The 23,308-nt window shown below is 43.2% G+C and overlaps 1 protein-coding gene across 3 annotated transcripts in view; it reads left to right on the top strand.

Annotated features, from left to right (window-relative positions):
* The first annotated feature begins 2,737 nt into the window (after positions 1-2,737).
* Positions 2,738-23,308, top strand: part of TBCCD1 (TBCC domain containing 1) — a 522,773-nt gene continuing 502,202 nt past the window's right edge. The window contains exons 1-2 of one of the 3 annotated variants that reach the window (XM_069615764.1): positions 2,738-2,870; positions 8,395-8,787. In XM_069615764.1, the coding sequence (XP_069471865.1) occupies positions 8,452-8,787 (336 nt within the window). In that variant the 5' untranslated portion in view covers positions 2,738-2,870; positions 8,395-8,451. Of the gene's footprint in view, positions 2,871-3,236; positions 3,350-8,394; positions 8,788-23,308 lie in introns of those variants that run through there. The other 2 variants (XM_069615765.1, XM_069615763.1) reach the window with 2 other exon arrangements.

The following is a 23,308-nucleotide window of genomic DNA, read 5'->3' as shown; positions in this document are numbered from 1 at the left end:
CGGGTACTTTGGGGTGGTAGAACCTTTTAAATGAAAGCACACGGTTATTGAACATTATTGGACTTGGCTGAAAAATGCAACATACGTTACTCTCTACCTTTTCCCTTACAGGTTGCCCAGGTGGGGGGATCCTCACTCAGAATTACTTGGGAATCATTGAGTTAAGCCAAGAAACTCTGCCACTTTGCCTGCCAAGGCACCAAAGGTACTGTGACAAGGAAGAGAATCTTCTAGCCTCAGTAGTCATCCAGGAGTCCCAGATTTGTCTTGGATCCTGTTCTCATGTGACCTCTCGGGTACTTTGGGGTGGTAGAACCTTTTAAATGAAAGCACACGGTTATTGAACATTATTGGACTGGGCTGAAAAATGCAACATAAATTACTCTCTAACTTTTCCCTTACAGGTTGCCCAGGTGGGGGGATCCTCACTCAGAATTACTTGTCTGGTCTAAAGAAATCATTCTGCAGCCACTGTTCACATCTAACCTGCCTTTCCTTCCTATTCTATGTTGTTACACCTAACTTAAGAATCCACCTGCCTATTTAAAACTGTCTGTAGTTAGTGCATCTATTACTGGATTTAAGTAATGCGTGGTACCACATAAAGTGTATCATTTTTGCCATTCTTTGAATAAGTATTCCAAGTACAAAGTGTCATTTATATGTATATATTTGGTATAGATAGCAAACCTTAATCTGTATAAAGAAGCTGTGTTATCACTTAATATAGTGTGTGTACATTCTTTTGTGGGGACTCTGAGGCAACACTGTACTTAAGAACCTGCCTGCATCACCTCCTGAAAACTTAAGCCTGGCTGCTCACCACTTTCTACCAAATTGAGAGCCTTGCTGGGGTGTCCTGTGCCTTTACCCTACCATATAGAAGGCAGAAGTACAGATAGCCCCCTCCAGTCTTTACAATGCATATTTTGCAACTGTCGCTACGCTATTCTTGTCTTACAAATCCAGGTGCATTGAGACCAACAAACACGGCAGGAGAGCGCGATGTAAGATCGCAGTCTGTACTGTTGCCTTTACCGTTGCCTTCAATTAAGTCATCCTAAGCCTATAACTTAACAATATTTCAGGATTGAAGGAGGACACTGGGCAGTAGGTTGCGTCACATTCCCAAATAGTCTTATGTCGCCAGCTGTACAAATATCCGGTGCACCCACGCACCATACGACACTCTCTCTCTCTCTCTAATGACTTGAACTACGGTTCCTGAAGGCGGTCAACCTACCAGCGCTTTTAGGTCATACCAATGATATATAAGGCGCTATATAAATACCAAGTAACATAACATAACATAACATGAATGCAAAGCTGGTGACAAATGATTAAAAACGAGTTAAGTCTCGCAAAAAAAAACGTTTCTCTCACTCGCATTGGCAGGGAGATTTTATGAAGGGCAAGTACCATTAGGATGCTGCTCTAACTCGCTGGCAAAATGCCTAAAACTTATGCACGAGCTAAAACAGTTGGTTTTGTCCATGCTTGTTTTTAGCAGGACTTCAATGAAGGACACCCATGGTCATCCCTCTTTTAGCAGGTGTCACCTGCAAAGAAATCAGTTCTCTACCCAAGCTCCTTACCCATCCATTCAATTCAATGGGATCTCACTTGCCCAAAATGAAATCGGCAGTTTTCACTCAACCATAAAACTAAAAGGTTTGAGCGGTATGCATAGTGCCTATAAATCGAGCGGCTGAGGGCATACCTGGTTAAGACATTTTTATTACATCAGTACCGGGTTTACAGCTCCACCTAAGTCATGAACTCTCAGAAGACTGGCAGGAACTTCAAATGCAAAGTCTGATGGTAAGGCTTGTTAAAGCGAGCTCAAAGAATTCCCACCAGGAGCCGCATAGCTCTCAACCATTTATGTCGCAAAGGCGAGTGAAAACACCCGATTTTATTTTTGGCGGGTGAGAGGCTCATTAAAATTAATGGGCGTGCAAGAGGCTTGGCGGGTGAGTCAGCTGTTTACAAGGCGGGTGACACCCGCCAAAAGCGTGTGAGTTGAGAGCTATGCCAGGAGGCGTTATGGGGAGGGTAGGAATAGGAACTAAGCGGGCATGGCCATAGGCATTACGAACGTTAGGGGCAGTCCATTTGTTTGCAAGTAACCCAATAACACCTACAAGCTGTGTGTCCCTCCTCATATTCCATTTCTCCCTATATGTACTCTAATGTAATCGTTTTGGCTTGTAGGTCAGGTGGCGCAACCACCTAATACCCTAAACTAATGAGGCCTGGTTGCACAACTGTCTATTCTGTCAATAGACTAAAATGCGATCGTGGATTACTGTCGTTAAATACCCTTGACAAACGGTGTAATTTGGTTTGGGAGGGGTCACAGTTGGATATAGGGTATTGTTAAGGTGTCGCTATGATGAAGGGGGTATACAAGCTCCAGCGAAATCAAATCTCGATCTTTGCACCTCTGGTATACTTGGCTAAAAACGTTTGTAGTTTATGGAATGACTACGAACTAAATAGTTCACAGAAAATATGACATTGTATGTGCATTAGGTGTAAAATGCAGCGGTTTAAAAAAAATCCATTGCATTTAAATAGGAATTTAACTATGTTCTTAATCGAGTTATATAAATGAATATGTACATTACATGTACATCTGAAAGAGTTGAGATGAGAGAAAGAGGGCGACAGTGAGAAAAGACGGTCTTTTATAAAAAAAAAAAAAGAGTTACTTCCATGAGGGGAGTGGCGGGACAAGTTATCGTTGCCTGGTGACCAAAAAACTACACAGACGCAGTTCGGTAAGCGTCCCGGTAGTTGAATGCGTGTTCGCTTCCGGGTCAAACTTGGTTGGCGCAAATATATGCTCGAATGGAGCGAACTTAACTGTAAGCAGCACTTTCTTTGCACTATATCTGTGGTATTATGTGTATATCGTATTAGTAATTGTGATCTCCAAGCTGGCAGCCGTGACGATAGTGTGTGCGGTGTCAGCTACGCTACTGCTTGAATTCGATCAGTTCAGAATATACCCTCCCACCTCTTCTATCCGCGAGCTACACGCTGGCCCCTCCCTTCTTACCCATGACTTGTATTTATATTCCCACGTTTCCAGCCCCAGGGTGATACGTACATCTTCTGTCTCCTTCGGCGCTGAGTCCATATTTCGCGCTGCCCGCTTTAGTTTCCCCCCGAACTGGACTTTAACCTCTGGACGTGACAACCCTCCACCCCCACAATGACTAACTCTGTTTTTAAGTAATATGGGGTGGGCAAGTTTTCGCTCTCAGTGCAACCTAAAGCTGTATCGTATTAATGGCAAGATGCTGACTTTGCTCTTGGATGTCAGTGACGGGTTGGTTCCAATGTGAGTGTAGCACTTGAGGAAGTACCCCGCGTGCCTAGTTTATTTTGTTTCCCAGAATCCTTTAAGATTCACGCATATTACGCTCTAGCTATGAAGGGCCTGAGTATTGCAGGCTATAAGGATGGCTAAGTTATTACTGTTCGGGAGGAGCGCCGGGGTACGTGGGCATTCTCCAGCCTCGACTCCGGTTTTTCCCTCCTGGTCGCGTGTTTGCCTCCAGAAGCCTCGTGAGATCTTGTGGGCGGTATCTCGCAAGAGGACGTCCCCACACACCTCCTTTCATGGGAAAAGATGGTTCCTAGTCCATGACAAAGTCTGTGAACCTGTTTGGTTTTCTTCTGTCCTTTTGGGGTCTGTTCTGGTTGGTGATGGCCCTTGGGGATTGGGTGGTTATACAAGGTGTTTCAAATGAGATGGGGTCCATTGGGGTTGCCTCCCGGTGGGGTTCTCTGGACTGGGGCGTAGGGCTCTTGTCGGCATGTTCCCGTTGGTTGCTTTCTTCTGAGACATCCATCTCTTGTTGAGGGTCGCTTTCCGATTCCCATTGTTCATGGTCATCGCCTGCTTCCATGGAGGGGTAGGTGTTGGACGCTCTTTTCCGGTACACAGCAACTCTTTCCAGGTTCTTCCGTCGCTGGTGTGGACATGGTTGGTTCCTTTCTGAGTTACTTATATGGCCTTGCTGTGTTTGGACCCCGTGCTAGTGTCTTTGTGGGATAGGCATATTTTTACCAAGTCCCCTTCGTTGACCTCTGTGCAGTGTGCTGCTCTGCGTTTGTCGCCTTGAGATTTCATGATCTCTTTGTTCCTTTGCAATCGGAACACAATGTCACTCATGTCGATGTCTTCGTCCTCTCTGACTTTGTATAGCCATGGTGGTACCAGCGTGGATGCGGCCCTTCTCCCTCTCAACAATTGAAACAGAGATACTCCTGTGATGGCATTTGGGGCGAGGCGATGAGCTGCAACTGCCTCTTTGACGGTCTTGTGTGGATTCATGCCTGATGCGCATGCCAGTTGTAAGGCCCCTTTGATGAAGCGGTTTGCCCTTTCTACAAGACCATTGGCTTGTGGGTGGTACAGGCTTGCTCTCAACTGACGGATATTGTGCTTCTGTAGAAAACTTTCCATTTCCATGGAGACCAGCTGCACACCATTGTCCTTTACCATCTCTTTGTGGAGCCTTTCCCTTTGAAAAACAGCACCGAGTATTTCTGTTACTGTGCTCGTGGTGATGTCTGGTACAAATTTGATCTCGCTCGACCCACTTGGAGAAGTAGTCCACCATTACTCCTCTATACCTGTGGTCGGCCGACATGCCGTCCAGCGGGCCAATGAAGTCCAGTCCTATTTTGTGCCAGATGCGTGTGGGGATTTCTGTGGGTATCATGGGTGCTTGCCTCACTTTTAGTCGCTTGTCACTGTTGGAGCATTCATGGCATCTTTCAGTCATTCCCCTCACGTCCTGCTCCATGCCGGGCCACCAGTATGCGTCGTGTACTCTACGTCTTGCCATGTTGCTGCCCAGATGACCTACATGCGCTCTGCACAATATTACTTTGCGGATGCCTCTGGGGGGAATCACGTGGTCGCCTCTCATTATCAGGCCATCCATTACGGTGATTTTGCCGCTGACTTTCCAATATGGACGCAGACCTTCCAGCACTGCTCTCTTGTTGGGCTACCCTTCGCAGGCCCATTCTGCCACTCGGCCCAGGTCACTCTTTCGCATGGAGATGTAGCTCGCTCATCTCCATAAAGTCTCTGTTCCTAAGATCTCCTATGGATGCCACTACACATTCGTCTTTGAGGAATGTGGTGCCCAGGGTGCTTTGGTCTAGTAGCCTGGACATGCCGTCAGCTTGTGCATTCTTCTAACCTGCGATGTGTTCGATTTTGTATATATACTCCTGAAGTTTTGCAGTGTCTTGCTAGCCGTGGTGTCGCTGTTTTGGTACTGCCAGGACTCAGCCTGTGTATCGGGGGTTTGTGGTCGGTGACTAAGCGGAATTCGGTTCCCCCAAAAGTATGACCTGAAATATTCCATGGGCCATGCACTCACCAGCATCTCTTTTTCCACGGTGGAGTAGTTATTTTCTGAGGTGTATAGTGCTTTGGACGCAAAGGCAACTATGTTTTCCGTGTCCCCCTTATTTTGGGTAAGAGTGGCGCCCAAGCCGTATGAGCTGGCGTCTGTCGTATTGCAGGTTTCCCATTCGGGATTAAACGGTTTGAGTTTGGAGAACCTGGGAACGAATCTCGCATAAAACTCCGCGAGACCCAGGACCGAACAAAGTTGGCCCTTAGACGTCGGGGCTGGGGCATCAATTATGGCTTGTAGCAGTTTTTTCTTGGGGCTCACCCCATCACTCGAGATGCGATAACCCAGGTATTCCACTTCGTCAGCCCCGAATATGCACTTCTCATGACGCAGGTGGACTACAGCGCTCTTTAGTTTGCTCAGCACTTCGCTCAGTACCTTGATGTGGGTTCCTGTGTCCTTGGCGTATAGCAAGATGTCGTCTTGGAAATACAACACATTTTTGATGCTGTGCAGCAAACGGCTCATCATTCTCTGGAATGCTGATGCTGCGGAGGACGGGCCGAATGGCATTTTTGTGTATTGATAAGTTCCAAAGGGGGTGATGAATGCCGTGAACGGGCGTGAGGCCTAGTGCAGATCTATTTGATGGTAGACATCACGCAGAGCGAGTCTTGAAGATATGGTTGCATCCTTCATCATAAGCACGATTTTGTTTATGCTGGGTAGGGGAAAGCTGTCTGTGACTACCTCTAGATTTAGGCTGCTTAGGTCTATGCACACTTTTGGCTCGCTGGTGGATTTCTTATTTATGAGTACCACTGGGGTCAGCCATTCGGAGGACTCAGCTGTCTCTATAGTTCCTTTTTTAACCATTTTCTGGAGCTGAGATTCAAGTGCTGTTTCTGCTGTCGCTGGGACCGGTCTAACCTTGTGCTTTACCGGTACTGCAACAGGTTTGAGATGGATTTTATGCACGTAGTTTTTTTATTTTCCTGGGTGTTTCGGAGAACAACTTTGGGAATGCTTCTTTTATGTTTGGCGCTCCTCCCGAGGAGACCAGCAGCACCTGTTCCGGGGTGCTAGGGTCTAGTCGTATGCTCAGCTTATGTTGGTCGTCCCACCCCAATACGGCTGGGCCCTGAGATGGAAAATAGATTTTCATGGTGGTACACCTGTCCTTGAACTCAATTTTTGCTTTGATATAGCCCAGTTGATCCACGGTGGCTCCCCCGAAGACATTTGGCTTTTGCTTGGTGCTTCCGATTTTGAACTGGTCACGTCCCATCATGTTCTTGTATGTCTGGATGGAGAGAATGGTGAGGTCGGACCCAGAGTCGGCCATGACGCGCGTTTCCAATCCATCCACCCTTACCAGGCAATGGGGTTTCTCCCTCCTTTCTCGGGGTGAGTTGACCATGATCACCATGGGCTTGTTAAACTGATCGTCGTCATTACTCGACTCTCTGTCACAGTCGACGTGTGTAACATTCTTTTCCCGCCACGTGCATGCTATGGCCATGTGGCTGAAACGCCTGCACTTGGAGCATTCCTTTGTTCTTCGCGGGACATTCATGATTATTCGCCATGTGCTTAGTGCTGGCGCATCTGTAACACTTGGGTGCTTCTCTGGATTTGGGTCCCTTTTCCCTGACGGTGTCTTGGGGCTGTCTCTCCCTGCATCCTTTTCCACTGCATGGCGGCCAATTCGGGCGAAGGTGACGGCCCTCCAACTTCTCGGCGCCTGCTCGAGGTTTCCTCTTCGGGTCAGGCAAGTTTTACGGCTTTATCCAGATCCTGTATGATATTTGTCTTGGACCTTGCAGGAATTCATGTGGACTACTAACATGTCGCAGATTATTTGTTCGACATTGTCCCCAAACCCGCACAATGCTGCCAGTTCCCTCATCCTGGTGATGTAGTCATCTACAGGTTCATTGCCCTCCTGCTTCCTTGTGTAGAATTTGAGTTTGTGGAGGACCACATTTTCTTTGTTGGTGAATCTTTTGATGATGCGGCGAACAGCCTCCATGTAGTTCAGGGATAGCCGGCGTGCCGGGGACGGAAGGAAAGCAGGGGGCAGTGTGGCACCCTGTATGGCTGATGCACGGGTGTTTGTCCTTGTCGCCAATTATGTGGTGGCCTGGACAGAAGACAGGACACTGTTGGGATTTTACTAGCCGTTTATTGAAACACCTTTAGTGGTAAAACAGTGGGGACATTTAGTCCTGGGCAGGGATGGTGCCAGTACTCGCAGTTCTGTCATTAAGGTTCGTCTAGTTGGCTTCACTGCAAGGCATGAGTTAAGGTTGTTGAGACCCCTGCAGCTAGAGCACCCAGGAGGCTGCGCTCAGCCTTGGAATTACGCTCTAGCTATGAAGGGCCTGAGTATTGCAGGCTATAAGGATGGCTGAGTCACTGTTCAGGAGGAGCGCCGGGGTATTTTCCAGCCTTCGCTCTGTTTTTTTTCCCTCTTGGTCGCGCTTCGGACTCCCGAAGACTCGCGAGAGGGAATTCCCACAGCTGTTTTATGGATTTCTGCTTTTATTTGCTCCTTACTAATCGGATCTTACGTTCTCTGCTGGGAATGTACACATTTCTTAGGAAGTGTAGTTTCTTTGATGAGAAAATACTATAGAAACGTTTGTTTTATGATTTGCAGTTACAATAGAATTTAGAAAACATACATTTTGCCCATTTGCTGTTAATTATTTATTGCCTTCAGAGGAATTTGGGAAGACAATGGACGACACTAATGCAGGGCCGCTAGATGGTGATTTTAGTTGTGTACATATTTTGCATGGATCTTTTTACATACCCGTTTTACCTCACACGTTTTTCTTTCTTTAATGTTCTTTCATATTTTATATTTTTATGAAATCTATGTGAAAGGTTTGCAATAAACCATAACACAGAATATAGTATGTTTACCACCTCGTACTTGTCATTTTGGTTTAGCTTCTGGTAAAACTAGGTAATCCTTTTATCTTTTTAACTGTTCCAGGTCAAGGAAGACTTATATCTGATACTTCGATGATTGAGCATCTCGGGAACCGCTCAAATGGATCCATTGAATGTCCAGCTATGGCCAAAGACCGAACCATTCCTGGTGGGAGCCCTTCAACTGCCCCCTCCATCCAAGTTAAGTTTGCATTATTTGCGGAAGATGTCAACGTATGTCCGAACCCGGGCCAGTGAGGGATGCTACCCGCGCCTGTACTGGCCTATGTGGAGGCACATTGCATGTGGGAAGCTGCAGTTGGCCGAAGATTTGGCTTGGCTCTATTTCCAGGTCTTTGACAGTTTGGTGGAGAGGAGTGCAGAGGAACGGCTGGAGTGGGCAGAAACGGTGTCAAGTTGCAAGTCTTCAGAAGAGCAGGACAAGATCCGCAATAAGGTGTGCCCATTAAATGTATTTCTTGTACCCTCTGCTTTGGGGCTAGCATATGTGCCCATTTGTTGACCAGCGCACCTCCTTTTTGTCTTTCTTGTGTAGCATGGGATCAATTTCTTTTGTTGGATAGCGTGCAGAATAAACTATTTAAGTAATTTACCGAATGCTGTAGTACTCGCAAGATCACCCTAAAAATAGTAAAGTGGGAACTCAAAGTATGACATTAATGAAAAAATGGGTTTTGCGTTTTTTAGGGGTCTGCAGTAGGAAATTCACTGTTTTTAATTAGTATCTGGGTAAATGGTAGAAGTTATTCACTAAAGGGCATAATGCAAAATAATGCTGAATTTTGCTCTTTGACCTGACAATGGATTTTTAGCACCAAATCTGACCATCTTAACTCTTCTTTTCTTAATAGTTGGGTCTGGAGTTTCTTCCTAAGAGCCAGATGATCTTGTTAGTTTTGCAGCGGTACTGGTAAGCCATAAACCTGTGTTTGAGGGCCAAGGGTATTGGCTAAATACCAACTAGAACATTGTGTTCCACACAGTACTGACCGCGTTATGAAGGCGCCTTCCCTCTTACTTGGTTTACGTTTCAAGGAGTTGTTGTTCATCCAGCATTTCTTGGAGGAAACACTCCTCAGTTTGTTGGCTACACAACTCCCGGTTGCCTGACAACTTGATAAATATTTGGACTACTGGACCTGTCTGCGGCGCAGACCTTAAACGCTGCATTTTCCTTTCAATGCTGTGCCTGGTATTCCTGTTTGCGGACCCTCCCGCCAGGCCACACCCACCCTGGAAGTGCGGCATTCAAAAACACTCACCAGCACCCTTGCGGCGTTAAGCCCACTGCGGGGACAAGGGCACTGCTGTTTGGGCTGTTTAGCTGGACGGCAGGACGCTCCGTTTCGCCCAGAAGATTAAAAATCGCCCAGATATACCCATCTGCAACAAACGTGAGTACCCATAAAGGGAATCGGGTGTGATTGACCCTGTAAGTTTGATTGCTGCAGGAAATCTAAGCTAAGTACTGATAACACGATCGATCCACTTGATATTATTGGAATTGGAACGTGGAAAAGAGAGACTGTTGGGGCTTGACCCCTTTGATTCCGCCTACCGACGCTATAGTTACAAGTAAGATATAAAGGTAGCAAATTCACAAAAGGTGCTAATCAAATTTTATATACTTGTCGACCAACTGGAGTCTGTCCCTTAAACGATTTAGAGAAATTGTAACGGAAATTAGAAAGTAACACAATAATTAAAGCACAAACGGCCTGAAATGACAACTCCAGTTAAAGGTCTCGCACTGACGAGCAGTCGCAACAAACACATGACCACACAGCAGCCAAACATAGATCCAATACCGGTTGCTACGCAAGGGGACCCACTACCAACAAAGGAGTACATTGAAGACATCGTAATACCCCATCACAACGAAGCTGCTCAAGTTGTGCAAATCATGAATTTGAGCTCTGAAAATAAAGACCCCAACCAGGGGGGAGTAGCTCCTCCGTTCACGATAGAGGTGAAGATAGGTAAGCAAACTGAGTCGAGCATGGCACAGGAGGACACACTTCAAAAACCCGTGAAGGAAGGGAGAAACCTTGGTACGGACAATTACACAACCAAGCCCACAGATAACACGACTGAGATCGAGCAACTACTACAGACACAGGAAAGTAATGCCGATTTGAAGAGAAGGAAGGGAGCCATCTTAACGAAGCCAAATGAAGTACCTGAAATAGACAAACAAGAGTCAGAATTAACAAAGATGGTCAACTATCCAAAGGAAGGTGCGCTAGGTAATCCATCAATCACACCAGAAGCAAAGCTAAATGAGCCAACTGAAAATACACCCAAGGAAGGTGAACCAAATCAACTAACTGAAGAAAACCCAAGGATAGAACCAAATGCCCCGGGCAAACAGTCTGACAAAGCACTAAATGGGATTCCTAGTGCAACAAATGACAGAATAACAACTCCCAAATCAATTCGAATGGACTTCATCAGATACACAGACTTAGAAAAAAAAAATATGGAAACCTCGAACATTGTCCTCCGGAGACGCCCAATATAGAAACAACCATTTCTTTGGGAAACAATCTCTATTAAATTGGGGTAGAGGAATTTGCAACCACACACCCAAAAAAAGCCCCTCAAAAGCACTACGCTAAACGAAATCCCTGATGCGTTAATGTTGGAAAACTCAGCTTTAATGGACAAAGACTCTCTGACTACAGAGTTGGCAACACAAACTATGGAATGGGGAACGAAAAATCATTTAAATCAAACAGACAACTGGCAGGAGCTAGAATTGATAGGGTCACCCTCAACAACAGAGCCTCCTCAGACACTGGGGGAGTCGGATTCTAAGTCTGGGCCAATGGGAGAAAAATTAGAAAAGGACCACTTCCTGATGATCACTACAATGGCAGCAATTTTGGCCCCTTATATGAAACTACACAAAGTCACCACAGACACCTTTAAAAGACCATACTACTTTACTAGCAATGGTACACTCAAAGACAATCTTTATTGAAGGATTCATAACGGCCATACAAAAGAACATGCAAAATGTCGAGCAAAGAATCTGATATGTTGCACACCATACTAGAACCTATAGTGAAAGAGAGGGAAAATCGGTGGAAAACCCCAGAAAAGATTCATTAGGAGGTCCTGATTTTTCCGCTCTACAATTAAAGGAACTAGTGAAAGAACAACCACAAACAGAGAAAAAATCCAATAAAGGGCCACCAGAAGAGTACCTTCAAAAAGCCATCGAAGAGAAGAATTCAGAAGGGCCAAAAAATTTGATTGAGCACCCAACAACATCTTCGGTGGAAGGACGGATCAATGAAGCCCTGCCGTCGACGGTGAATGTCAGCGAGCAAAAAAACAAAGATAGTGACCCAACACCAAACATTTCTAAGGCTCTCCCACCTAACGAACTACAGGAAAGGGAGACACCAAATGACACTCACGTGACCAAGTCCAGTACTCGGCCGAATAATGATCCACAAGAAAAAGCAAAACAAAACACTAAGACAGGACAACAAGCACAACAAATAACATTGGACACTTCTCAACCAGTAAGGGAAAATGAATTGCCTAAGGTTGATAATCATAATCCGAAACTGTGTGAAATCTTTAAAAAAAAGAACGCAAACCAGAAGGTGGTGAATGCCTTGGTTCGGTCAAAGGCAAAAACCACCATTACCGAACAGAAAGTCAGACCTACACAAACCGTGCAGTTAGTTAAAAAACAAAAAGGTTAAGGAAATGAACAAAAGCAAAACATTTTTTTAATGTTTGACTGTGCCAAAGGAAACAGCGACAACTAAAGTCAACCAAAATACCAGTATTCTGAAAAAGGCTAACACGCAGGTGTAAACGAGTCAAGAGGACGAAGAGGCAGCAACAATCGACAATTCGGAGCTGGAGCTAATGAACCTGTCCACGTACTCAATCTCAGATGAAAACGATCTGACCTCTAGTGACTCGGAAGAAGATGAAATCGAACAAGCAAACGAAGAGCAATCAGAGACAGAACAATCAGAACACCCTAAACCAAAAACATTGCAGGAAAGAAACTTGATATACGATCAAAACTCTCATAAATCCGAAACAGCAAATAAGAAATGTAGTACAAACGAGTCCGGATCTGTAAACAAGCCAGTCTGTAATAACACAGATGGCGGACAAAAGAAAAAACTAAAAACAACGGTGATGGGAGGAGCAAGTACTCCGGCTAAAATTCCAACAGTGAAGCCGGAAAGCCAAAACAGTGCTCCGCTTAGACTGAAGGTCACGGATTGCAACATAGAATAAAGCAATCATAACGTGGGAAACGAAAAATTCTTGATCAGTCCCCTGAGATTACCAAAACAAAGGCTAAACCCTGAAAAGAAGGGCAGGGGACTCCTCCTGGAAAGACTAGTACATACACGGACTAATTTTAAACTGGGCAAACGTGCTAAGATTGTTCCATCACGTACCAACATTGAGATTAATTAGCTCTAGTGATATATCCCTGATTGAATTTCCCGACAAAATGTATATGGACAGAATACGGGTTTCAACTTGCTCACAAGTCATCCACCAGTTATTACTATCAGAAGAGAGGGCCATATGGAGCATGGGATTCAAGATAACTGAAAAAAATAACAAAGAAGTGGAACCGGATGTACTCGAACAAGAAATTATTTCAAAGAAAGCCCAATTTCAAGCGGCCTACGACACACACAAAAAAACCATGAAACAATCCCAAGAAACTCAAAACCAGAACGGAGAAAAGGAGAGATGGGAATGGCTGGCTAAACTAGCAGCTGGTAAAATGAAGCCCCTATAATGCCGAAAAGAAAGCCGAAAGGATACCTGGACTCCTATTACATGTAATACAAGGGGATTCAACCACCTTCTAACAAAAAACGAATTTGAAAAAAAATGCCAGATATTTTATGTCTGCAAGAAACTTGGTTGAGAGAAATTCTCGTGATTGAAGGCTATTCAGTAAACATAAACCCAGCAAAGAAAGGGGAAAAAGGAAGACCAATGGCGGGCTTGCTGATAGCAATAAAAGCAGAACTAAATTGGAACGTGATCCATTCAATGAACTTGTCACCATACATTCAAATCCTAGTCGTGGAAATACCAGCGATCCCAGGTGATCATCAATCACAGCATGTATTTCTGATCAACATATACTGGACGCCGGGAGCCAAAGCAAACAAATCACTCCCGAAGGATGTTGTAACTGCAATTGACAACCTGAAAGACAAATGGCATGACGCTTGGATAATAATGGTGGGTGATCTCAACTGCACCTGCTTTGATGAAAACAACAATGCATTTCAAAACGTACCAAAAATGGCGACAACGAAACAAAAAAGAGGAGTCAAGTGGAGGTCCACCCTTCAATTTAGGGATTGTATAATTTTAAATGGAATCACGCCAGGTGATATCCCGGGGAAACTGACGTGGAGAGGCCAGAAATCGAAAGCCACCCTAGACTACATCACAATCTCATCTAACTTCTCAATATTTATCCAAAAACTTGAGGTAGGAACCATGCAGTCGAGTGACCATAACCCGGTCAAACTTACATGCTCAAGTCTTTCTGTGAAAAAGGAAACGGAAATGTATCCATTTAACCTGGAAATCAACTCGGGCAGAAACGGACTAAGCATGAATCCTGCGATGCCAACGTTGAATGGAAATTTGTCGACGAAGATAAACGAACTACAGTTGCAGGCTGTTCTCCAGGTCATCGATCACGTCCCATTGTTAAACATTTTTTACATCACAAGCAAGTCAGGTAGCTCAAAACCAATAATCTCTCACCGCCACGTATATGATCGAGCTGTGGTAGTGAAGAAAAGAACTTTAAGAAACAGCTAAAGCAATCAAAAGAGGCGAATAAAACCGTGGAAATACGGAAATTAAAACACATTTTTCACAATTGGATAAAGATGCATAAGAAATCGATGCTAAATCACGATTCGCAGTCAAAGATAAACACGATCTGCAAGAGAAATACCGCAGAGACGTGGGCCTTGATAAACAGTAAGGAGACGCTGCAAGGCGCTTTAATATCCAACCCAGTTCCTGGGGAAAAAAAGGCAATCACATTACAAACAAAGACAACCGTTATTCGAACCTTTAACAAGCACATGGATTCCAGCTAGAATAGATAAAAGCTTGCTGGACATAGACACTTCGACCTTAGAAGAGCTCATCAAAAAATTAAAGAATTCAAGAACACCAGGACCCGACGGTTTGACAAAGGAAGGCTTGAAAAAGGACCCATTAGAATGGGCAGAAATCTTACACACCAATTGTTCAAATATATCTTGAAATCAGGAAGAATACCAAATTCATGGAAGACGAGTGTTGTGGTGCCAATTTTCAAAAAGGGCCTAAGAACAGATCGAGAAAATTAGGCCCATCGCCCTATTAGACGTGGCAGGGAAAATCTTCGCCACCATATTGCTAAAAGCTTTGACTAAATGGGCAACACGAGCTGGCCACAAAGACGAATGGCAATCGGGTTTCGTAAAGGGACAAGGCACTCCATTAAACATCTTTATCTTAAATCTACTGAAAGCATGAACCCTTAGAAACAAAGGGGCAAAATTCTTTGTGGCCTTTATAGACCTATCTAAGGCCTTTGATACAGTAGATGGAGAGGAGATGTGGAGAAAATTAAAAAAATGGCACTGCCCGGAAGTCCTCTACAATATAAAGGAGCTACATACAAATACTTCTATCAAAGTGAGGCTAAATAAAGCTGGCCTCCTGTCTGAGACAATCCCCATGACAATCGGGCTCAAGCAAGGTTGCCCTTTGGCACCAGAATTATACAACCTGTATTCCTCAGACATGGAAGATGCCTTTGCAGACTCGAGAATCTTTCCTGCAAAACTCGCTAATGTATCAATTGGAAGATAAATTTATGCATAGTTCTAATTGATCAGACTCCAATGGGCCTTCAACACCAACTAAGAGCCTTAGAATCATATGTAGCCAAAAATAAAATGACCATCAACACGGAAAAATCCAGAATTTTGACATTCGCCAATACTAAAAAGGGGAAAAAAACAAAACGCGCTCAATGGTATCTAAACAACAAAAAGATAACGGAAGTGTCCAACTTTACGAACCTGGGGGTCTGTGTCAACACTGACAGAAATGAAGCCCCAAGATGTCTAGATCTGAGAAACCAACTTAGAAACTTGACGGGACGCTTTTTTTGGATGCCAATATATGGTCCCGTCTAGAAGGCATATTCTGGAGAACAACCTTGAGACTGCCAAAATCTTTCCCAATTCAACTAATTCGAAGAGAACTGGCACTATCCTCATTAAAAGTCATCGCAGAGTGGAAGATAATGTCCTTCTTCAGGAAATGCCTGGAACCATCGACAAAGGGTGGTTTCGCAGCTATAGAAAAAGCAATGGCTGAGAGGTTGGAACCGATACTATCCGAATGGTCCAATACATGTCAGATAATTCTCTGTAAGCTGAACGAAACGGAAGAGTCTCTACTAAGCAACCCGGACCAAGTGAAAAAAAAAATGTACACTAGAGACTGGATTGAAACATTGGAAGACCTTTACAAATATCAAGGGTACGAAGATTTCTGGGCAGTTCCACGAAAACTGAACAGGCTACCAAAATATCTAACATTATTCCCTAATTGGTTTTTGAGAATGGGCTTTCTAAAACTACGCCTCAATCTCTGGCCAAGTAGAACTAACCACTACAGAAAGAGGAGAAAAGAAGAACCAAAGGACTGTAGACTATGCAAAAATGCAAAGACGGTGGAATCCCTGAAACACCTGTTGCTGGAATGCCCAACCTTGAGAGGGGAAAGACAGACCTATTTAGGTCATATCTGGCAGGATTACAGATTTAAGGAAATTGACCTTTGGTGGACACACTTGCTGGAAGGAGACAAGATTTCAAATAAACTTGCGGTAACAAAATTTATGCTGGTTATCTTTGAGAAAATCGAGGGAGAAGATTCAAACACAGGTTGACGACAAGGTTCCGAGGTATAGCGAACACTATCAGTTATAAGTATTGCTTAAATTAAAAGAACAGGAAGAGCAAGGAAACCATGCTGATTCTTGTACAACATTTTTATTAAGATTTTAGCGTATTTTACAGAACTGTAGATACTAAGTGTAAATTTTCTGATTTTTTTCTGTTAACTCTCACTTCTACATTTTTTGTTTCATTTCTGTTTGTTTTTATAACACTTTCTTTGCTTCTTATTAATTGAATGATTATATTGATTTTGTTTAGTTTTGTTTTTCATTTTGTTGGAATAGCCAAAGGTTTTCCTTTTTAGTGTAAACCAAAGTGCTAATATAAAAAAAAAAAAAAAAAAAAGAAATTTGGATGGTATCTGCACAATTAAGGAAAAGGTGGACACTTAGACAAATTAGTTTAGCTAGAGTGCGACTGAAGTGAGATGGTGATGGCACAGAGTCTTGTGGTACTCCACAGTTCAGTGGTTTGGAAAATGATGTAAACAAGCCTACCTCCACTCATTTTTAATTAGACAGTCTAGGCGGATTAGGTAGTTGGTGGTATAAAATGCTGAGTGGTCCAGCAGGCTCAGACACTATCTACCGCTTTCCAAATTTGGCCAAAGATAGTGGTGAAGTTTAGCTCTGCGCTTTGACCGTTCCAAAATCCTGACTGGGTGGGGTTGAAAAGATCATGCTCCTTGGTGTTTGGTGATGACCAACTCCAAAATTGTTTGCAAGAAAATATAGTTTTCAAATCGGTCTGTTACTTATGTCCCCAAGGCCCAAAGGAAAGTTATCAGTGCTTGCACATTCTCAGGTGTCACTGTGCCTGATTTAGGAAGGAGCTAAATATTTGTTAAGAGCTTCCGAGCCGCTCTTGGTTGCAGGTGGGCATGAGAGTTTGGATCTAATTTCTACAGTTTCTTTTTCTGAGGTAATCACACAAAACTTTCAAACACATTTTTTTTTTGTCCATTGTATGCAAAATTCTATATGTTTAGTCAAAAGCGGAAACCTCAGTGGTAAACAGTTCTACAAAGGAAGGGCTAATTTATTTATACGGAAACGTTGGCTTTCATGATAAAAATATGGCATGGCCGTCGTCCTCCCCACTTTTTTTGGGAAATTGTTTTTACACTTCTCCTTTGGAGATAAAAAGGGAACAGAATTGCCTTTTTATTGAGAAAGATGAGGGTCCTCACATGACATGTTACCAAACTAGGGGCATCACCTCCCATGTTTATGATATCTGTATTATTTTGTATTAATCTTATTGTCAACATGCAGATCTTCAGCAGCACCCAGGTTACCAATACGTCAAGACCTATGTGGTTTTTTACGTTTCATGTAAAATGGGGTCGTGGGAGCAGATGGGGATGAGCCAATGACTGTAGATAAACACTGAGCGAGACTGGGGTGATGTTGTTTTGGTGAATGCTGCAAGTTGCTGGTGTGTAATCAAATAGGTACACAGGATCCTATTTATATGTACCACATCTTACTCCACCAATAGGAACATAGATTATATTATAAAAAAAGGATAAGATGGTAAACTTTCTCTACTTCCACCCCTCCTTCTCCCCCAACGATTAGACACCTCTGACAGATTCTCCGGCACTACAGGTCTTGACAACATAGACTGCGTGCAACATTCCAAATTTCAAAAAACATTTTTGTTTAATACAGAATATTTAAATTAAAACATAAGATACTACCCACACCTAACACAGTGTACAAAACTACCACTAAAACCTACAAAATCTAAAAAGCTAAATTTCAAATAAACCACTTACAAATGGACACAGACAAAATCACATATCACAGTACATAGAAAAAACCTAAATGTGTCACTAAAACAACATATAATCCCAACATGTTTCTGTTCTTTAAAGCCCCTTTCGGGCGAACATTCTTCAGGGGAACCTTTAAAACATCCACTATTCTTCTCAACACCGTGTTGAATGGGTAGTTTCAGGCAACCAGCCTGCAAAGAAGGGAAACAGGAAACTAATCAGATCCCCAGGGGAGGGGGTATTACCAAATGTAAAAGTGGAGTTGACTCAGTCAAGAGAACAATTCCACAAAAAGGTTTAGAAATTAAACCAATTAGATTTACCTTAATGTGGTGAATCTTCAACGCACGTCTGTAAATGACAGGCTAATTTTTCTTCATTGAAAAACTAAGATACTTCAAAAGGCGTCTCAATCCGCCGAAAATATCGTCACACCTAGAAAGGACACATCACACTACCAATGAGCCACATATCACTACAGGACAACAGTCATGAATTGTTCAGGATATATTAAATAAAAATGACCTTCACGCAAGTGAAGCCACCCACAACGTGGGGCAAGGGGAGGAAATCCCTTGTAATGACAACCAAGTCTGCAGATGATTACAAAAGAGGACGCAGAACCAATCTGTAATATAAGAAGGGCGGTCACCAACCATCTCAAAGAGCATTAAAATGCACCGATACACCACGGCTCCCAAATGTGTAAAAAAAAAGGGAAGAAAAGAAACCATTTCAAGCCCAGCCTAGGTCGTGCATTAGAGCTCATGCTTCCAAACAGTAGTGTCATACACCAGCGGACTTCACAGCCATTAAATGTGTAAAAACATGCTGAACATGACCAAGTAGTGGGAGATAGTACACAACACCTCAATGTTCAGTAAGTAAAAAACTACGGAAAAGGGATAATAGCCACCGACATCACTAAAAGTAATGTAGCTACTAAAGTTCAAGAACAACATGCTCACCTCTAGATTAGGAGAAACAAACTCCTCGCTAATGACTCGCAGGGTTTGAAAGAAGACCGTGCAGCACCAGCATGTGTTTTCACCAAGTGCAGCAAAACGCTCACCACTTCCTAGTAAACACTAAGAAAGGACTATACTTTTCAATTAAATACTAGCCGGCAAGAAAATACAGTGGCCATCTTTTACATGCAATCTTCCTAGTGAACACTAAGGAAGGACTACACTCTTCAGTTGCTGGTGAACATATTATGTTACTATATTTTTATGCTGTGCCAAATCCTCACTGTAGTAGTATGGGTGTACCTAGTCTTGTCTGTGGAGTGTCTAGTGAGCCCCCACCATGGGTATCCAGAACTTTAGTATACTGGAAGAAAATGGATGCAGGTAAATGGTGGAAACTAGACTGTTTTCCTCTGGTTAGATACCATTTTATCCTGTCTAGCAGTGGCTGAATAAGATGCTTTGTTCAACAGTTTCCGGTTATGCTGATAGTGAGTAGAATAGGACCGTGACAACTCCACTGATAACGGGCAACATCCTCAGGTCATAAAGGACAGAAACTAGCTTTTGCACCATCTCCCAACCAAGATTTAATACCAGGCTCATGGCTATTGAAGCTTTATTAGGTTTCAAGAAATTACTTTAATGGACTGGCTACTCTTCAAGTAATTTAGTGCATGGGTAGCTGGATATGAGCCTGCTGTAGTCTGGATCTTTGAGCTCCAAGAACACTTTGTGCAGTGGAGCTACTGCACCTAGTTTTAGGACTTTTGAAACATAAAATGGATTAAAAACATCAAGAAGATTTGGGGCTTTGGTTGTATGCCAGGTTCGGTGATTTGAATCCAGCCGAGATTTTTGTGTGTGGTGTGTGTGTATTTTTTATTTTTTATTTTATTTTTTAAATGGCTGTAGAGAAAATCCTCAAACTGTTCTAGAGGAAATAACTGGGACTTCCAAGTACAAGTGTGAAACTAATCGTGATATTCTATATTCTAGAATTTTTATTTTTACTCTAACGGTGGTGTATAGAAGCTCATGGCTATTGGTGAACATTTATGTGCATTAGTTGCTGATTCAATCCATCTGGTAGATTAGCTGCTTGTGGTGATTGTTTTTAGCTATTATCTTCCACATAGTTTTGTCTTTAAAACACTGTACATTACCTTTCAAAGCACTACATGGAAAGTGGCCCAGGTTAATACAATATCATTTAATTCAGGGTTTCTTCTCCGTACAAACATCGTAATGAAAATTCAACATTTCGAAGTTCAAATTCCCAACCATTCCGCCCCCTCCCTTATTGTTTATTGCTCAATAGATGTAGTTATGTAATCGGAACAGGCTGCTTCCCTCAAAATTCAATATTACCTCAATGCCATTGCCCCCCTTTTTGCCAATGGTATGATAGGAAGTCAGACTACATAGGGGAGTTCAATACCCCCCTTCACCTCCTCACATAGATCCACCGAGTTTTTCCTACTAGGTTGTTCTACCCCCAATGGTGGTAAGCAGTGTAGTTTCGCGATTCTCATCAATCCTCCCAGTATCCAACAGTTCTTATGGTTAGTCGGACCCTAGAGTGTGGTCACCGTGATTCCAAATCCCATTCCTCTGGAAAGGAACCCATGTGATCGTTGACCATTGCTGTAATTTGTCCGTAATAAAAATATCCTGTAGCTTGTTTCCACTCAGATTTCAAAGGTACACTCGCATCTTTGCACTTTAGGGAATTCGCCAATCTCCCCACTCTGAGCTTAGCTTTCCATGACCTGGGGAATCTAAATTCTTCCCTGTCCCAAGCTGGAATACTCAATAACACTTGAAGCGGAATTGGTGGTTAGTGAGCTTGTAGGAACGGCGGACCCTTGCGCTGGACTTGTTCTCGAGAGGACTATCTTCTGCTGCCGTATACAGGGTTTCAGTTGGACAAGCTCACAGATTCCCATATGTCGAGGTAAGAAAGATAGTTGAAACCCTGTGTGTATTGGCACTGGGCCTGTGAGAGGTTCACTCACATCTAGTTGATCTTGATAAATGAAAGGTCAAGCCACTTGATTGTGTGTGTAGTCTTGATTTAATTGGCAAGTAATTGCCAAGGGTTAACTGGGCACACGTAGTGCTGGTCACATCAGGAAAGCCAACGTGCGTTTTGATTCCGTAGGTCTTTTATCAAGGCGGAATATAAGGATGGGTGCTGGTCCTTGAGTAAGGGTGCTGGATAGCCACTGAAGAGCCTGGAGTGCTGCAGGAACAAGATGGCCGGTCACAGTGATTCATTTGAAGCGGGTGTAGCTCGAGCTGTCCCTCCCTCCCCTATTATATCTTTGATCCAGCTAAAGAGTTCATTCCTATAGAAGTATTTTCGGACAGTGCCACCACATATGGGACACAGACCCTACCTGTCAGCACGTCCTAGGGCATATTGGGAAAGTACCGGAACATTTTCAAAAGGATCACAATGCCACCTCTGCAGTATCTTTTATAATTATGCTCCATGGGGGTAAGTGAACAGATTCATGTGAAATGCTACCTTCTAAATCTTTGCTCATTCTTCCATTGTGATGTCCCTTCCGGATAGTCCCACCCAGTATCTCTCGAAAGTTTGTCTACCCGTCATGTCCGCAGTGATAAGTACTTTGTATAATCTTGAGACGGTACCCTTCTATTAACTGAATAGTCTAGGACTTTCTCAAACTGAGTTAGTACTCTAGACAAGTTCTCGTGCCATTTCTGGTCTGTAAATATCCAGATAAGACAAAAATAGTCAAAAATGGTAATGGTGTCATTCCCCCAGTGTCTCCTAATTCTTCGTGTTCCAGGAATTTTCCGTTTTTGAACAATTGACCCACCCTTTCCAAGCCTTTGTCTGACAATTTCTGGCACTATCTAAAGCCCTGTTGAGAGAGATTAATTGGGGGCCCATACTGACGGCATACAGTCATTTCAATGACATTTTTTTCAGTGGAAGATGTTTAATGGAAAATCTTTCATTGAAAACTTTTCTTATCCTAAATATATGTATGTATGTTTGGGTGGGGTAAAGGGTTACATGTGGAAAACAGGGGGACCCCCCAATAAAAAAAAAAGAACAATTTGGGAATGTTTGAGGTGTTTAAAAGGGTAGAAAACAGGGATTTGGGGGCAGGTGGCGGTACATTCGGTACAGATTCTCTGTGAAAATTGTCATTAATCTACATTAGGTGAAAAGGTTTTTACTGAAAATATTGTTCTGTGAAAAGACATGCAACCTATACTGACGTCATCAGAGATGTCCAGGAGGAGAGCCTAGTATTTGCGCTATTCTACTTCCACATTGTCCATACTACTCCTTGAGTAGGTGGTCCCTCCATTTTTTTTATCGATTTCATTATTAGAAGCCCATTGTAGATCTCTTATTTTTGGGGGATGGGCTTCCCGGTCTTTAGGTAGGTCCAGTATGTTCTTCCTCATATGTTCTAGCAACATTAGCAGTTGGGAGGCTTGATAATATAAATCGGTTGGCCGAATCCCCCACAGTCCTTTGGGAGAGTAAGAGTAGCTGTTTCAGTCTAGGTTTCTTATTCTACCAGATGACTCTGCTTACTGATGCGTTTGTTTCAGGTATCTGGGAGAGTTGCCATGAACAGATTACAGTGAAGATATACTGTAAACGCAGAAGAACGCTCATCTTCACTGAGGTCATGAGTCCGTACCAGGATTGGACTAACTGATTCCATTGCTTAAAATCCGACTTGATCCTATCTGACAATGGATCAAAGTTTGCTCCCAAAATGTTTAATCCCAAGTTTTTTCTAATCTCATTCCCACAATTCTTGGTCTACCGTCAAGGGCTGATCCTCCCTCTCTTATCAGCATTACACAATATTTATCAATGTTTATTTTTAGGGCTGAGAAGTAAACCTAGATAGAGATCTGACATGGCAGTTCCAAGAGAGAGGAATACACATCAGTGAGATAGCTCAAGATGTCATCGTCGAAGGACAATTTAAAGTCTACTTCTCTGCACATGATCCCTTTTTATTAAGTGATTCTATCAGATGGATATGGCTATGTGCTCCATTGTCGGTGCATACAGCAAGGTGGATATCCCTGCCTAGTCCCTCTCAATAATCCAAAAGAGTAAGATAGCGACTTGTTCACCTGCACCCTTGCAATCTGTATAAGGCGGAGATCTATTTTGAGAAATTGCCACAAAGCCCCATTTGATTTCTAAGA

Source organism: Ambystoma mexicanum, chromosome 9, assembly GCF_040938575.1.
Source record: "Ambystoma mexicanum isolate Mex_15411 chromosome 9, UKY_AmexF1_1, whole genome shotgun sequence".
Taxonomy (NCBI): Eukaryota; Metazoa; Chordata; class Amphibia; order Caudata; family Ambystomatidae; genus Ambystoma; species Ambystoma mexicanum.
This window is presented reverse-complemented; position numbering and strand designations above follow the sequence as displayed.